The sequence below is a fragment of the Atractosteus spatula genome, chromosome 9, assembly GCF_055471065.1.
Source record: "Atractosteus spatula isolate fAtrSpa1 chromosome 9, fAtrSpa1.hap1, whole genome shotgun sequence".
Taxonomy (NCBI): domain Eukaryota; kingdom Metazoa; phylum Chordata; class Actinopteri; order Semionotiformes; family Lepisosteidae; genus Atractosteus; species Atractosteus spatula.
In genome coordinates, this window is record NC_142714.1 from 39,038,366 (window position 1) to 39,056,396 (window position 18,031).

The 18,031-nt window shown below is 37.6% G+C and overlaps 1 protein-coding gene across 1 annotated transcript; it reads left to right on the plus strand.

Annotated features, from left to right (window-relative positions):
• The first annotated feature begins 1,157 nt into the window (after positions 1 to 1,157).
• On the plus strand, positions 1,158 to 14,062 carry rlim (ring finger protein, LIM domain interacting). The gene is made up of 4 exons (XM_088925001.1): positions 1,158 to 1,294; positions 3,392 to 3,594; positions 10,277 to 10,372; positions 11,340 to 14,062. Exons 2-4 carry the CDS (start codon positions 3,426 to 3,428, stop codon positions 12,932 to 12,934), a joined length of 1,860 nt encoding a protein of 619 aa, XP_088781127.1. The 5' UTR covers positions 1,158 to 1,294; positions 3,392 to 3,425; the 3' UTR covers positions 12,935 to 14,062.
• The last annotated feature ends 3,969 nt before the right edge of the window (positions 14,063 to 18,031 follow it).

Genomic DNA, 18,031 nt, shown 5'->3' on the forward strand with positions numbered 1-18,031 from the left:
AGAGAGCAATGCTAACTCACCACTGTGCCACCATGCCCTCATAAGCTTAATATCGTCTTACCCAAATTAAACAGCAATTATAACAGTTTATAAAAAATCATAGTTCACAGGTCATAGAAAAAATGTAGAAAATACCAGTGGAGGCTGTGACTCCCACTGCTATCAATCTATTCCAGGAGCAATATAAAAGAGGAGAACATGCAGATATGTATTATATGAACTAATTTACTTCCTAAAAATTCTCACCAGCCTTTAGAAATCACCGTCTAGCCGTTAGTGTTGCTTATGTTGTCAAGAAGAGGCGTGGCGCAATTTTATACACATAGTAAGAACCAACAAATACACTGGATGCCAGGCTGAATTCTTATTTTGAAGAGAAATAACTTTAAAAAATCCTTTTTTTATTTTTTCCTAATGTTCTGTTTTGGGCAGAAAACGAAAATGCAAAACATTTTGTGAAGAAATGTCAGTAATGGATTTTGTTTTTGTATTTCATGCGCGTAGCATCTTCACCTTTCGTGAACTAGCGCAGTTCGGTGTGGAACGCTGTTGAGGGGGCGCCGCAGCGTCAGTCTGGTGTATTGGCACAGCCTAGGGGCCTGTGTGCACAAAGCACGGGTGTGTGTGAAATGGTGAGTATAGATAGCTTACAACCGAAGAACACAGATTGCCCGAAAAAAAACATTAAAATAATTATTTATGACACATACTCATATCATAAGTTAGTGGACCCAGTTTAATATAAACAATATTTATATTATTTATATTATTCTCCTCTAGTTAAATTGATCTGCATTCCGGTTCTTGTTTTCGTCTCCCCAGTGCTTCAGGGCGTTGAAGTGACAGCAGCACACGTGGGAATATATATATATACGCACTTGTGGTATTTTATGTTTTTATTATCATCCAATGCCAATATATACCAGGATGCGTAACATCGTTCTAATTATTATTTCATTTTTTAGAAAAGACATTCTATTTAATCTGTCACTTCCCAGCTACATGCATTACATCCCCGAATTTATCCTTATCCCTATGTACCGCATCAACAACCAGAGAAAACCGAAAGAATGCAGCACCGAGTCCGTCTTCCCTCCTCAAGATGGCGCTGTGGCGGGCGAACAGAACTCTTGGTCATTGCGTATTTCCGTTTTATCACAGCTCCTGTTCCGGTAGGCTTTGCAATAATGAAGAAAATGGCAGTTTGAGACATAGGAAGGCAGAGGTGAATCCGAGATAGAGAAGAGAGGAAAATACGCGAATTAATTGACGTAAAAGCAACGGATTATAACAGGTATACGAAACGATTCTTGAATTCGTAACACGGGGGTCAAAATTCGTCCCGCTTTGTGTTATTGGCCGGAAAATGATGACGTTGTTTTTAATTAGAAACTCCTTGTTTATTTTTTGTTGTGCAATTCATGAAATGTCGTTTGATGGTCTAGTCTTTCATTGAATTTTCTTTAATTGAAGAAACACTAATTCAGCATGTCGCAGTAAAAGTCGTTAAAATAACTGTTTTTGCTTTTTGTCGGTGTTCTAGCGATTAAAAGGAGGTTTCTCTGTTTTTTCTTTTCTTTACCTAATTTAACAGACGGTGGGCCTCGGAGCTTATTAGTCATAATTGAGTTGCTTGAGATGAATCCGATCGAAAAAAAATCAAATCTATTACTATAGTAGTAATTCTGTGTTGTTTATACCACGGTAAGATTCAGTAATACAATCCAGAAAGATTTTTTTCTGACCTAATTTGGGAAACGTACAGCTGTTGCCATTTTGTTTTTTCTCATCGATTGTCAGATTCAGACATGATGTGTTTTGATCTAAACACGAATAATTTTAGTCAGAAAGGCTTCAAATGCTTTCAGCATTTTTAAATACACAGTTTAGACCATGCGTTTTTAAAAGTTCAGACGTCTTTTGCTTTACACATAACTGAAGATAAATAGGGATGACGCACCGCCTTATTTCAGTAACTTAATTGTATAGCAATTTTTAATATTTCAGAACAGTATTTTGAACCTCTTCCACTGATTACCATCTTAAGTGATTTTTCATTGGGATATAGTCCTTGGTTTGGGAGTTATTCTATTGCAAAATTATAGGCCCGTTTTTATAAATCACTCATTTTAATTGGATCATAAAAAGCAAGCATTTGTTATAATGTTTTCATATTGGTTCATTCTCCATATAAGTTGATAAGGTAATGAAATTAATGTTTATTTTAGTTTTGTTGTACTGAGCATCACATTTATAGTGTGGCACTCAAATGCACAGATTGTGCAGCAGATCTCTTAATTATGTTATTTGATCAGTTCATAAATCAGACACTTACTGTGATAGTTTAAAATACTAGCTTACAATGAAGAACTGGAGGAATTGCTCCAGTAAATACTCTGCCCACTGGTATTCACTTGAGCAATCTGAATCCCATACTTTGCTCACGGGTACAAAAGCAACATCCCACATGGGATTTAAAAGCCATGACCCAACTAAACCATGCAGCTAAATGAATTAACTGCTCCTAATTTACAGAATTAGATTTATTTTTAGTTACCTTTTGGATCTGTCGTTTATTTAAAAAGTTGACTTTTTATAGAAAATGTAAGCCCTCACAGAAAATATGTAGGTTGTACCCATGTCTGCTTTATAACAATATTTTGAGTAGAATGTGTGAATCTTAGTAAAAAAAAAAGAGCATAAGCAGTAAGTAGGACATTGCAGACTATTTGTATTCACTACTCTCTATTGTATTTCTACCAGTGCAAATTAAAAATAATTTTGAAGCCTTGCCCATTTAACCATGAATGCTGAGAAAAGCTCAACAGCTACCTTGCTGTGATTGGATTCACTCTGATCTTTTCCACAAGAGTATCTCCATGTACTTTTAAATTTGATAAGATTAGTCGCTACCTATAAAAAGCGACGTGTCCCCAAATTGTTCATTTCTTTTTGTAAAATGCATAGGTAGTGTTTTGTCACGTGCCTGGGCAGATCCTTGATGACATGAGCACATTTTCTGGTTTCCGCAAATATTAGTGTATGCTTAATGTGTAAGGAGTTGGTTACGAAGCTAGATTTGTGTCCCAGTTATGAGCTTGATACATTTTTAAAGATGTTTTTCCATGAGTGCATGTTTTAATTTTCACACGAGTGCATGATTACCATCCCAGGTCAAATCAACATAAACTCTCCCCCAACCCCCGCTATGAACATGATTTGAAAATTAGGAGAATTTGCGCTGTATCATTTAATGCCAAATGCAAAGTGGCTCTTGTGAACTTTTCTTGTTTCTTATCTTTGAAATAAAGTGCAGCTCAAGGGGCAGGTATGTAACCCTGTGGCACCACACCATCTTCAAATCAATTTTCCTTTGTTTTCATTCTAATAGTCTGAAGTAGGACCTCACCTTTGCCCTGGCTACAATGGAGAACTCGGACAGTGCGGAACAAGGAGGAAGCGAGCAGTCGGAAGCTCAGCGTCAGCGGCAGAGAGACCGGCTCAACAGAGAAGAGGCTTTCTACCAGTTTGTGAACAACCTGAGTGAGGAGGACTACCGGCTGATGCGAGACAATAACCTGTTGGGAACCCCTGGTAATACATCAATTTTTTAGTGAAAGAACAGTTTTCACAGCTAATTCCCTTTAATTGATATGTTTTTGTTCCCATTTTAATACTATTGGGTTTCCTCCACAGACCCAGTCAGGCGGAGGAAAAACTGATTGACTTACAAATACTGATGTTTTTAAATGGAGCGATGGATTCACAAAGTAGTGTTAGTCAACATGCTAAATGGATGAACTGCATCACATTGGTTATAATTACAAGACTTTTTTGCCACTCATTTAATATTTTCTCAAGAAAATGCTTTAGAAAAATTTAAAATAACACACCTAGATTGAATGCTTTCAAAAGGAAGTGCTTAAAGTGAGCTAGTGTTAAAAGCTCATCAGGTTTATTTAAACTAATTCAGGTGATGCTCTGTTCCTGTACTTAATGATGATTTAGTCAGTATTGTAATGTGTTTTCATGGTCGGCAGGACTCTAGAGTATCAGTCAGAAATGGCTATCAGTTCAATTGTCTTGACATTTAGTTGGTTTAGTCAAAATTTTTACTTTGTAATTTGACATTAAAAGTGGCCCTCTACTATCACTAAACTACAGTTTCAGAGTACATTAGGACTAAGTTCTGATTGAGCTAATTAAATCTGATCCTTGGAAAGGGCTCCAATCTCAGCCTTATTTTGAGTGTAAAGTATTATACTAAATTAATAAGTACTCAAGCTTAGCTCAAATTCTGATCACTTTAACATGATCACAGCTTGATCCTAATTTTTAAAATACATTTTAATTTCATTTACATTACAAAAAGGTTGCAGTACTGTTTGTCTTGGCACAGACAATGCAGAACAGACCACCTTCAGTCATGCCAAAAGCAGGCCTCTATTCATTACTCAAGTTTGGTGTGGTGATGTTTTGTTGTTTCTGCATTAAAATCATTTCATTTGGAATTGCATTAACATTATGAATGATAGAAAACTATATGTAGCCAGAAAGCTACTGGTGTTGTGCCCCAGTATGCATTATTTGGTATAATAACACACTGGTCATGTCTTTATTACTCCGAAAGTGTGCAGTTTAATCTGCTATCTGTATTGCTTAAGTTTAAGATTATAATTGTTTCCTTCAGCCATACGTAGGAGGGCTTCAAAGAAGTATTCTGATGCTAATCATCATTTAAAACTTGTTTACTTTGAGTCGTAAATCCAGTTTATTTTCCAGACTGGTGTGGCATAGATTTCAGCCTTTGCCACTTCTGAGCAGGTTATCACTTAGTGGAATAAATATGACTTATTGCAGTTTTCTTTCTGCATTTCTTTATTAATATTGCTGTGTGGTTTTAATAAATTTTTTGCTATGTAGATTATATAATAACACATCAAGTGTCTCCTGTGAACTGACATGAATTAAAAGTAACCCATCAAACATTTACACATGTCCACAATGCAGTTTTAACAATTTTAAATGTCATTACATACTAAATTATGAGCATTTTAGGTTGATTTATGGACGTTCCAGCTTCAATTAGGTGGTGAATCTGACAAATTTTCAATTAGGTGGTGAATCTGACATGTTAAGTTTCTAAACATTTAGTTTTAAAGGATTTTAATTGGAAACCTGCTTAATACTGCATCTTGGCTTCAACTGCTTTTGGGGTGGGATGTTCATGATAAAGAGAATGATTTTTACACGTTAAACATTGAGTGTATACATTCTTGTTTAGACTGTTACATTTCTAGCAGTAACATTTCTGGCTTACTTATGCAGCAGATAGAATTCTCACCAGTACAGTGCTTTCTGAATGCATCACTTCAGGACTTGGGTCATTGGTTTGGGCTGCCGGAAGCTTTTATGGATTTGATGGTAACTACAGTAATGCAGAAATTCCTTCACTGACTGTGGCCTTCTTGCCTCCCAAGTTTTTACTACATACAACATCCTTATGTTCTGTCTTTATTAAATTTAAAAATAAAAAAAAAATCTTGCATCACCTTGGAGACACTGATCTATTATCCTATTAAATTCCGCTCCATTTGACCTTCAGGCATGCTACACGTCTAAATTTATTCAAGTTGACACAAAATATGTATCTTCTTCAGTGTACCTTAATAGGGCTGGTTTGCTACTGGATTGTCTCATCCTCTTGAGGTCTTTAAAATTGAATGAACCTTCTGTACGTCTTGACATTAGGCCAATAAGGATAGTGAGCTAAATTGTTCTGGAGCACTAATTGCATTTTCTGTCATTACTCTTAATACCTGTAGGTTGTTTCCTATATTTGATTCCATTGGCATATTTCTTAAAAGGACCAATCCTTTGCTGATTTGAGGTTAATTTACTCACAATTAAGAAATGTTGGCATTTATAGCGTGTAATTCTTATGCAGTATATCTTTTATATATATTTACTTTTGTTTCCTTTGTCGAGTACCTCAGAAACTGTACCTTAGCTGGTACTTTCCTTTCAATTTTCCTTCAACACCAAACCTTTGGTGGTGTTCTCAGGTGGCATGTTTTCACAGCTGCTGCCTTTTTGAAATTCATTTAGCAGTCTCTGCTGCTTAGCTGTGTACACATCCATTTTATGTACCAAGTGATTTTTCACTCACTTTTCACTTACAGCACATGTTCATTGCTGTATCAGTTCTGGATATGTTCCAGACGTGTACTACAACATCTCTAATCACCTCAGTTCTCTGCAGACTACACAAGTCATTGAATGAGAAGTTGAGCATTTACAGATGTCATTAACTGTGGTTTCTAGTCTTGTAGATGGGATATCCTCCTTATGGGTATGCAATAAACTTTTCATTTTTCCCATGTTTGCTTTTTGAATAACACTTCAAACTGTAAGTTGTTTAAAAAGTAAAATATTTCTCTATATAGCTTTTGTCTTGCATTATTTTTTTAGTGAACACATATAACTACTGTTGCTTGGAAGCATAAGATAACCATTTTCCCCATCTACTTAGATCATTTGAACTTATTTGTAAATGAAACATAGGCCACAAAGTGACTTTGACAGGGAGAAACCCACCAAAGCAGAGCCTTTGAATATTGAAGTGATAAACACATAAACTTGGATTGTGAATGTCAAAGAATAAAGCGGTTGTCCTTGACTGCAGTCAGTTGTGGTCTGATGTATATAAGAAGAGGAAACTGGGCTCTGTTTTTTTTCTTTAGATTTTAACAAGCAAATGGCTCTCGTATAATCCAAGCATAGGGAAAGGCTCAGGAAGATAAACTATTTAGAATGGTTTTGCCTCATTTTCAATACCTTGTCCTATGCACGGCAGCATTTTTGTGCTCACCACAAAAGCCTGAGGACTGCCGAAGAGGACCCGTCCATTTTTGTTGAGGACATGAAAGAAGGTAATTTTTGGAGCAGCTTGTGTATGTTCGTCCATTGGCTGAAGCTGGTGCCAGAAGCTTGGCATTGAGCGGACAGGGCGTTTCATGGTAAGTTTATCCTTTGTAATATTGAGGATTGCAGGCTTTTTGGGATGAACATGCTTTCATTTTTTTAAAATATTTGAAGCTTTTTGTGATCATTTATATATTTTTTAAAAAAATATTATATATTGTAAATTATATTAGTATAGACCCTTTTTCATTTGTTGGAATTGGTGTTCAGAAGAAACTCACTGTGAAGATTCACTGACATGGCCAAGCTATTTTTTTGTTCTGTTCATTAAGGCAAAATTGACTAACCAGGGAGTTCTATACAGAAATATAATGGAAGTCTTTTATACAGTAGTAAAAGTATGTATTTTTCTCATTCCCTTGAGTAGAAAAATATTTCTGAGGATAAGACGTATGCCTAAAGCAGCAATAACTAAAGGAATGATGGTAAATGTGCAAATATGAATCTAAAATATATTGTACTGGAGTACAGAGCTGTTTTGGCCCGTCATGTTTGTGTGCAGGGCCATTTTGTTAAACTGCAGTAACATTTCATTTTAATTAAGCACAAAGCACATTATTGTTTTCTGTGCAAAGCTCAGTTGGTTAAATTACTTGGTGCTGCTACAAATACATTTAGAGAGTTTGTGAAGGCAGCTCATAAGCCATTATGAAGGGTTCTTTGTAGCCTTGTACATATTGAGTATTGTTTTCTTTTCAGTTGTTTTATATAGCAGAAAGGCCCTCTTTAATGTTGTTGTAAAAATCTTTATATTGATAAATACACGTATTGTGTATTAGCTACTTTGCATTACTATTGTAGTGTCTAAGGGCCTGTCTACAATACTGATTTTGAGAACCGTACTTGAAATCTTTCTGCTCAGTGTTTCCACATTGCAGTACTGTTCGCTGTGTACTCAAGACGGATTCATACTGTAACTTACCTGGGAACCAACTGCCAGATTCTCAAAAGACTGTTCAACTGACAGCACTATAATAAAGCTGTAACTGCTAACATTTTAGAAATAGATGAAAATGTATACTGAGCATCAAAAGAAGACATACCACTTATGGTGGCAAACTTTTTGAAAAAGTGGAAAGAAAATGACACTTTTTAATCAGTTCTTTTGACCTTTCCCTGAGTAGACATAATCAATAAATTCGTGGTGCAAATTAAGATTCATCTTCAACAGGGGATCTTGTGTAAAAGTCACTGGGTCCAAGCATGTCTTGCCACTGTCAGAAGTAACACAAACTGTTAATGTGCAAAATATTTTGATGAGGTTTCAGGTGCTGCCTTGTGGGATTCTTTCCAATTCCTGATGAAGATCCTGGAGAAAAATGTGCTTGTTGATTGGCCTCCGTGTTCTACATCTCCCACATAATTCTAACTCATCCCACAAATATTCAGTGTAACTCAGGTCTGGAATGTTGATGTATCAATATGAGCAAAAGGATGGGTAGCAAGTAAGGTGGAGTTCTGTAAGGAGCTAGACAGTCCTGGCCAATCATTCAGACTTGGATCTCCCCATTGATCCTGGTACGGTGCCGTGACTCATGGTCTTCAGGTGCTAGATCATAGCCTGTCATTGACTGTTTGGCTGTAATGCCTTGCCAGGTTAAAAATTTCTACCTGTGAACACCTCTGAAGGCTAGTGAAAGTGTGTTTACTTAGCCTGGCCTCCAATATCCTAGTGACATGAACAATAACAAAAAGCATTGTTGTAATGATAAGCAGAGTATACATGCTCCTTTCTGTGTTTTTATTTTCTGATTTTCACCATATGTGACATTCTACAGGTTAAAACACCTCACCACCTGTACCAGAGTCAATTCTCAATAAATAGGTGATTTGGTGTTAATTCAAACAGTATTTTAGTGCATCACCATTCAGAAATTATCTGATTATTAACAGCACCAAAAACATTTAATCACTATTCTTAAGTGTTTTTTAAAATTATATAGTTATCTCTTTTGATGCTCAGTTTCCCCTAGGTGCAATTGAAAGACAATTGAATGCATACTTGTAAATTGTATTTACTGAAAGTTATAATAATCATACAGACTTAGATTGTAGCAGCATAAAGTTTTTTTGCATTGATTTCAGACATACAGCACTAGATGTTAAAAGGCTCACTTGCACATGATTGCCATCTTACAATGGTCGTTACATGTTTGAACAAAGTACATGAATAGCTTTGACGTCTTAATATTCCTATAAAAAAGGTGCTGGTTGAGTTACTGCATGTTCCTGAGAAAGGAAAATTAACTGAAATAAGCTTGCATTGCAGCTATTATAAGCGTACCAATAGATTAATTGATGCATAGGTGTTTATATTATATACATTTAGTTATAGATATTTTAGTTGTCTGAGCAGCTACATATTCACACTCAATGCTAGACTTTTAAAATGCATTATTAATGTAAGGTTTGTAAATCACTGATTTTAATTACAAAAGTTGGTAAATCAATTAATTTAAAAATGAATAGTGTATAAGCCCTCATGAAAGAAATTCACACTTTTTAAAATGAATGAAACTCTTTAAAGGCAAGCAAAAAATCACTTGATTCTCAATGATTGCCATCTACCACACAGTGAGTGTAATTAACTTTACAGCACAACTGCAAAGCCAGCAGAATAGAAATGTTGGTTTTCTGGACCCAACAACTGGAAAGTTGGGGTACAAATAAAAATTTAACCTATAACTGTAACCATAAACCATAGTTTGCAGCATGTACAAAATTGTAAGCATGTGCTACTACATTGTTGAACAATAGAAGATGAGTCATGATGTTGGTATTGCCATGTAAGCTGGACAGTGTATTTGTGCTATAATGGATATAAAAAAATAGTGTAAATTTTGTTTGGATGCAGGCTTATGAACTGAGTTTAACGGCTACCCTCCTTAATATCAATTAAGCATCTTTCAAATGCTCATTTTTGCAGTATAGAATATGTGCGTTTCACTTGGGGGTGTATATTAGTTCTGTACAGCTTTATAAGCAAAGCTTATAATGAAATAAGCTCTTTCAGGTGCTTATTCAGTTTGGATTTCAGTCTGCGTTTATTTGAAATTTTGAGTTATATTTGTGACTGTTTTCAATCCTTTTGTTGTGCTAGGAGGTTCATCATAACAGACTCTTCTTCCGAAAATGCCAGTATTTTTTTTCTCAGTACTTTGTAATTTTTGTTTCAGTGATCCAATTGTACCTTCACTTAAGGTGGCAGTGGCAACATTGATCTCTTTTTTTTTGCATCAGGATGTTTATGGCATCAGCAGCCTTGTAGTGAAATGTTTCCTTTTTCTATTAGGTGAGATTACAGAAGAGGAGTTGCTGAGTCGCCTTCAGCAGATCAAAGATGGGCCAGAGCAGCAGAATGCTAATGAAAGAAGTGAAGAGAGTCCTGGTATGTGGGCTTATGAAATTTATTTTATCGCTTCACTAAAGATGCAGAAGGCTTTGTTTTGATCATGAAGAATCATATTAAGCAGTTGGTTGATTTAGTGACTAATTGATACCATCATCTTATCTAGCCATTTTCTAGTCCATAATGACTATTTGCTTAATCATTGGTACAGCCTACAGTGTTGAGATTAAAATGGTCTTGATGTAAAGGACTTGCTTTTGTTGAGCAGGTGCTCACCACGAACCTAAGTCATGCACAAAGTGTTCAAAGCACAGCAAACTTCAGAATGTAATGCACCATTTACAGTTTATTGCAGTCATTTGTTTGGGTAGAATTGAAGGCTACAATGGGTAAAGACAAACAATTAATTAAAGTAAATCATTAGATGTGATAAGTAGTAATAAACAAACTATTAAAAAAAAAGTAACACATTCTAAATTAACTGCACAGGTGGGAAATACCCAGAAATACTTGTGTGGTGTCTCTTCAGCGTTTAAAAATGTTATGGCAAAATTTGCTCATCTCTGCTGCTGGTGAGTACCAGTCACTGTAACTGCAGCAGTTCTACAATGCGGGCATACTATCTTTTTGTCTGCCCATTTTTCCACTGTTTACTTCTCTCTGTCATAAAAACTGTCCTAGATCCTAGATCCTCAGTTGTCTACTTATGTACTATGGTGGATAATTGTAGAAAATAGGTTTGAAATGGATATTAAAACTTATCGGATTATGATAGTTTTGAAAAGTGTAACATACTGCAGTTCCTTGACTTTTTTTTTAGAAACCATGCCATTTAACATGTATACCAAGTCATCTCGGACAAAAATGACACTGTTTTTATATAATTTCATACAGATGCATGTTCATTTGTATAATTTCATAGGACAATTTTTGCATTTAACTTCACGTTGTAGACAAAAGTTCAAACATTTCTACTCTAGTGCTCACTTTTTTTGTTTACCTATAGGAGCAGAGGGCTCAGAGGAGGGTTCCAATGGAGATACTATTCTGGACTGGTTGAACTCGGTAAGACGGACAGGAAACACCACCCGGAGTGGCCACAGGGGTAATCAGTCATGGAGAGCAGTGAGCCGAACCAACCCAAATAGTGGTGACTTCCGTTTCAGCTTGGAAATCAATGTGAACCGCAACATTACAGAGCAGCAGGCCAGGGCAGAGGGGGAGCCGCTTGAGGGGGAAACGGAGCCAGTACCTGGGACTGCTGTAGTAGAACAGCCAATGGAAACGGTCGCAGCAGAAGTGGAGGAGCCTGCCATCATCGTCCATCCTGAAGCAGAACCTCCTGAGTCTCCTCTACTGATTAGGCCACCCATTGAGCAGCTTGATTTGCCAGATCCACAGAGCCCCCGTATTGAGGAGGCAGTCCGGAGAGGCCAGCGAAGGGCCAGAAGCCGCAGTCCAGAGCAGCGGAGGACCAGAGCCCGGAACGAGAGGAGCCGCTCACCGCTGAACCATGACAGCGTGGAGGGCCCGCGGCGAGCTCGTCGCAGCACATCCTCTCAGAGTCCCCATCACATTTCAGAACCTCAAATGGAAGGAAGCTCCAGAACTAGGCAGCACATTCTTTCGAGACAGAGCACTGTGGAGTATGATGCCCAGCTGGACAGTGCTTCAGCAGAGCCCGTTAATGCCCCCCAGGAAGTGGAGAACCCCTCGGATGGGGGGGCTGGTGTTGAAACAAACTCCTCCAGCAGAAGACCCCCGACCATCATGCTGGACCTTCAGGTGCGGAGGGTACGGCCAGGGGAGTACCGCCAGAGAGACAGCATTGCAAGCCGGACCAGGTCTCGCTCCCAGACCTCTAACAACACTTTCTTATACGAGAGTGAACGAGGCGGGTTCCGTCGTACCTTCTCGAGATCGGAAAGAGCAGGGGTGCGGACATATGTCAGCACAATCCGCATTCCCATCCGGCGGATATCTGATGCTGGACTTAGTGAGGCCACATCCATGGCCCTACAGACCATGATTCGGCAGATAATGACAGGGTTCGGCGAACTGAGTTATTTTATGGACAGTGACAGTGACTCGGACTCTAACCGGGGACCCAGCCAGTCCACGGAGCCCACAGAGCTACACAACACCACCAACTCTACCAACACCGTCAACTCCGGCCTGGAGAGCACGGAGCCACGGACCGCAGAGGAGCGTCAGGACGCTGCCAGCGAGAGTGCTTCAGTGCCAACAGTTGGTAGAGAAGGTCGTGCTGGCCGTAGCCCTATCAGCCTTGAGGAGCCCGGATCCCTGCCTTTTCTCCGACTGGCACACTTCTTCCTCCTCAATGACGACGATGATGATCAGCCAAGGGGACTCACCAAAGAACAAATTGACAACCTGTCGACCCGGAATTTTGGGGAGAATGACGCTCTGAAGACTTGCAGTGTTTGTATCACGGAGTACGCGGAAGGAAACAAGCTGCGCAAGCTCCCCTGCTCTCATGAATATCATGTCCACTGCATTGACCGTTGGCTTTCAGAAAACTCCACTTGTCCCATCTGCCGGAGGGCAGTCCTTGTTTCCACTCGCGAGAGTGTGGTCTAACAGGGACAGGAGCTAAAGAAATAATGTATGCCACCTTCATTCCCATGGCATTTAATACTAAAATAATACTAAATATTTCTCATTCAGTACCTGGCCGTATGAGGTTTTAGTTGTTTGACATTGTTTCTACTTAAAAGGCATTTGGCATGTGTTAAAGTCACCAGTATGGTTTTCTTTTTTATTCTGGTATTGATATCAGGTATTGATAAAGTAAATATATCAATTTGGTAAACCTAAAAGGGACCAGCCTCAAACAGTCGTAGGAAATGGCTTCTGTACATGAAAAATTATAGAGGAAATGTTTGCACCAAATTTGGCCTAAAGAGACAAGAAGGTGAAGTATATTGGTGACTTTATTTTTAACATGCTTGCTTTCTGTAATGATTATTGACCTTGTACAAGGGTAAGAAGGGTCTATGGTATCCATTTAAAGGTTAAATGCATGGATGCGCATTTTGGAGAGATCTGAATATTAAGGATTCTGTCTGATTTTTGTTTGATGTTTTTAGAAGTTAAGCAAGTGCACCAGGTCCCTGGGAGGTCTTTTCAGTTTAATGGACAGCCACATACAGCAGCATGTTTCATTGACTGAATTTAACTGACTGAGGATAAGACTTGGAAGCACTTGTTCCAGGTTTGTGTGTGTTGATGGGGGTGGGCTGGGGTCTGATGTCATGTCACTCTCTAGTAATGCGGTGATTATTTGACATCAGACCTCTCAGTGGCACTGTATGAGCTTGTATTATTACAGTGGAGGGAAGTCACAGAATAAAAGATTCCTCTAATGTGCATCTGTACATCTGACCAGTTATGAGTGGTGTTTTTTATCTTTCTTGGAATGTCAGTGCAATAGTTAGCTGTAGGGGAAAAAGTTAAAAGCAAAACGTATAAACTTGTATATTTGTTCTTAAAATATAGTAGGGACCGCGAGTCCGCATAAATGAAGTTATTCCCTTTCAGACTTGTAAAACTTTTCTAGAAGTTCTGTATTTTTTCTTAATGCACTGTTGTAGTATTTACATTTGAACATTTCCATGGTTAGACAATGACAATTTAAACTGTCCCTTTCAAGCTCACCTTTCATGATTTTTTTTTGCAAATGGTCATTAAGTAAAAAATAATTTAATATTACCATTCCAAAATAATTAGCCTCATTTGTTTAGAAATAAGGCAGTTTCTAAAATAGAAATGCTTTTGTAAATCTGTATACTTGTTTATCCGTGTAGGGTGTCTCAATAGCCTTGTAATAAGCATCACATCAGTCAAAACCAAAGGTCCACATATGTGACAGTTGCATGAAGGAAAACTGGACACTGAACAAATCTTTTTTAAAAAAGTTCAGAATACAAAATTCAGGCATTAGACTTATATGGGCATATATTTCAATCTAGAGCTTATCCAATCTAGATGTGTTTCTTGCATTATTTAAGGAATGGCTAGTAAAAACTGCACTTGAATCCATTAGAATCATAATGAAATGCAATTATAATTGACATGAAATGTTTCAGAATAACTTTGAAACTAACACATTTTTCATATAACGTGCACCCAGTATGTGACCAACCTAAGTCTTGGAACCCAAGCTAGTGACTTAACATCAAAACAAACTACTTCTAGTACATCTAGTACTTACAAACTAGTGTTGTTTGTGGTTATAACATATAACCAAGTCATGCTTAATTAGATACATTTCCATAAATATCTTTGTTCAGTAATTGTATAAGGAATTACAAAGAGGCTAGAAATCCAACTCGGTAGCCTTCCAGTCCTGCACTAGATCATTTTACGACAACTCTGGGGGTGGATTAGTTGATGGCAAAACAACTATTTTTAGTAACGTTTTTGCAGCCGAGTACTTTCTTCAGATTTGTTCATTTGACATGAAGAATTGATGGTACGGTAAAAAGTCATTTTGTACAACCTGCATAGCAAGATCCAGTATGCCTTGTGTGAAGACCTCTTGATTCTGTCAAACCACAATTTAAAAAAAAAAACGTCTCTGACAGAGTCCAAAAGGAAGAAATCATCAGGTTTGCGTGCCAAAACAAGACTGCAATCAACATGATTTGGGGGAAAAATCACTGTCAGGTATCCCTTTTACTAATGCATCCACATCCTGTTTATATTTTTTTCTCCTACAGCAGATATACATCCTGAACCTGTATTGTAATTTAGACTGTATAGATTTGTCTGTCTATAGACCACTTTTGCTCATAAATATTGGTGTATAATAATGCGTACTTGTACACTGTACCTTTTTTTGGTGCAGACTATGTCAAGGATGTTTAATTATATTCCAGGCAGATTTGTCATGTTTAAACATATTTCTAAAATAGTTTTTGGTATATTTTCAAATGTTTTGTCAGTTTTTCTTCTGGAATCTACAGCCATCCCTATCTATACTGGGAAGTCAGTAAGCACAGTGATAACGTTGCCACAAATTGTGAGCAAGCCCTTGAGAATGGGCTAACCTGAAACTAGATGATGAAATTGCATGATAACATACGTTTCGGCCATCCTAACATTTTTTCATTAATCGTTTATACCAAATTACCAGCTGCACAATTAGCTATTCATTGTTCCAGAAGCTGGATACCACCCAACATTTTTTTTCCTCATTGCAATATTGGTACATACAGTTTAAAAAAGGCAAGTTCAAAAAACATCTAGAACATCTCAAAACCATTGCATTAATAAAAGTCAGGCTTAAATCAATGAGATTGAACAGTGTGGAAATTGAATCAGGGGCTAGCAGATGAATGTCAGGTCTGAGGATTCAGTATTCCTAGTGGATGTATATCGGACACGAAATGTACTGTAATGAGGGAGGGGTCGTTTTTTTTTTAATGTTCAGACTGCTTTCAGGATGTTTTTTTTAGCATTTCTCTGGTGGGGGTTTTTGTGTGAAACCACTGAAGTATTGCTCAGAGCTTTTTATTTGCTGTAAGTGCATTATTCCCAAATTGCCGGTTTTCCAAAAATCATGCCTCTAGAAAAGGCTTATTTACATAGTAAGTAGTTTAAACATGACCTGTTCATGTATTCGTTTTAGTTTTAAAAACGGATAGTTATAAACACAATTTACCTTATTTTAAAATGTTTATTTTGATGCTTTCAACATAGTCTTTTCATCCACACAGGCAGATTGAAATTGAGTGTGGTGTTAGTTTAAAAAAAATGTAAAGTACAATACGGAATCATTCACCCTAGTCTTATATTTATGCTGCATACCCCAGCAGTTCAACCAGTATGAGCACTGCCTGAAAGTAGAAGACGTTCTGTGATCATGGGTTTGAGCCGGGTCACTGGCTGACTGACAGATTTCCCAAGTGGTGGTGCACCTTGATTGAGCATCACTGAAGGTAGGGTGGGAATATTTGCCCAGGAGTGCCTACGCCCTATGTGGCCTTCCGGGCCCTTTTGCAGCCATGCAGTGCTATCAGTGAGAGATGAACCTCTCCAGTTGATGCTGAAATTCTGGTACAAGGCTCTGATGCTTGTGACCTGTTAAAAGACAAGTGTCCCAAAGGTGGGTGGGTCAGAGAAGTCTGCTTCCTCAACCTCTCATGTGCGAGTCAACTGGAGGTCCAAACTAGGTGGGTAAAACAAAACATAATTGGCAAATACAAACTTTAAAAAATGTATGTTTGTTTGTTTTTTTTCTTGGTACTGTGGTTCCCCCATGGTTATATTATTCTAAATGATTGTCATATTACCCCCAGTGAAACTATCCAGCTTGTTTCACCTTTTCTTGCTCAGAATACTTAAGTAATTAGTGAGTACTGGAACCAAAGATTAGTTAATTTATGAGAAGTTAATTTATGAGAAATTGTTAAAGTGTAAACAAGCTTAGTTGTCTTTAATGCTACAAGCTCTTCTGGATTTTGTTCTACCTGAGCACTAAGTTGTTTTTGCTTGTCTAAAATTAGTGTTTCTGAAAGCTGTCAATTTAGCCACCCTGTTCTAGATTTCAAATGCCAAGCCATAGAGCTGAAAACCACTGTGAGCCTTGGTGTACTTGTCTATTTAAATTACCTATGATGAGTGTTGGTGGCCCAGTCCTTACCTAGAGATGTATTCCAACACTGTCGTGTAAAATGAGCCTTGCTGTGGATATTATGGCTGCCACTATCGCTATACAACATAAAGGCTTGCACCCTTTGCCTGTTTCAATAAGCTAAATCCTTGGTTCATGTAATGAGTTTGTCAAATATCCATCAGCTCAGCTGAAATGATAACCATAACCCCTGGCTGCTTTGGAAGTCTTAAGGGTTGACAGCTATGACCAGTGGTTTTCCACATTCAACTTAGTTTTAATTGATTCTGACTGACTGTGCTCTGGTACTGTATATGCTTGATTTAATATGAATGCTGAGATCTGTTATCATCTGTGTTCTTTGTAGAAAAAATGTTTGGGACCACAAAATATGTTTTATTAACTGAAATTAATTTTTATAATCTGAATTAAATCCTTGAAAGGTAGCGTACTGGTTTTGGGACAGCCCATGTTTTATTGCATTTATTTTTTCTTATCTGGAATACCCCCAAGAAATGTAGATCAGATATGAAATCTTAGAAATTTGTTGTTTTTTTATTGTTCTTTGTTACCATTGTGTTTCTTTGTCATCATGGCACTAGGCTTGAAAATACTTCCATTTCACTATTGATTGATACATAAAACTGGGTGCAGTGTTTCCAAAAAACATGAGAAGAATTATTTGTCTATACTCCTCTTTCAGTCATTTCGAAAAACAAAGCTCTCTTTTTGAAAAAGTGTTTTTTTATTTACTGTTTGCTGTGATTTTTAATAGCTTTGATCTCTCAATCACCATAAAGAAAATGTTACTCATCTGTAGCCGAATTGTGAGGAGTTGTTTCACTTTTTTTTCTTCCTCTATTTGGTTAGGGTGTGGTAACTGTACTAGACTATTCACAGGGCAGGTGCCACATATTTTGGCTGGAAAACCAGGTAATAGGGCTTGCCTGCTAAACTGATTTTTCTTTATAGTTTTATTTTTAACTTTCCTTTGAACAAAGGACTCAGCTGTAACTGTGCTTTCTGGATCTCCCCTAATGGTTATGTGGGTACATGTGGTT

Coding starts and splice junctions, on each gene's coding strand:
- rlim (XM_088925001.1), top strand. CDS start 3,426: ATGGAGAACTCGGACAGTGCGGAACAAGGAGGAAGCGAGCAGTCGGAA. Junction 3,595..10,276: donor TAACCTGTTGGGAACCCCTG/GTAATACATCAA, acceptor TTTTTCTATTAG/GTGAGATTACAGAAGAGGAG. Junction 10,373..11,339: donor AAGAAGTGAAGAGAGTCCTG/GTATGTGGGCTT, acceptor GTTTACCTATAG/GAGCAGAGGGCTCAGAGGAG.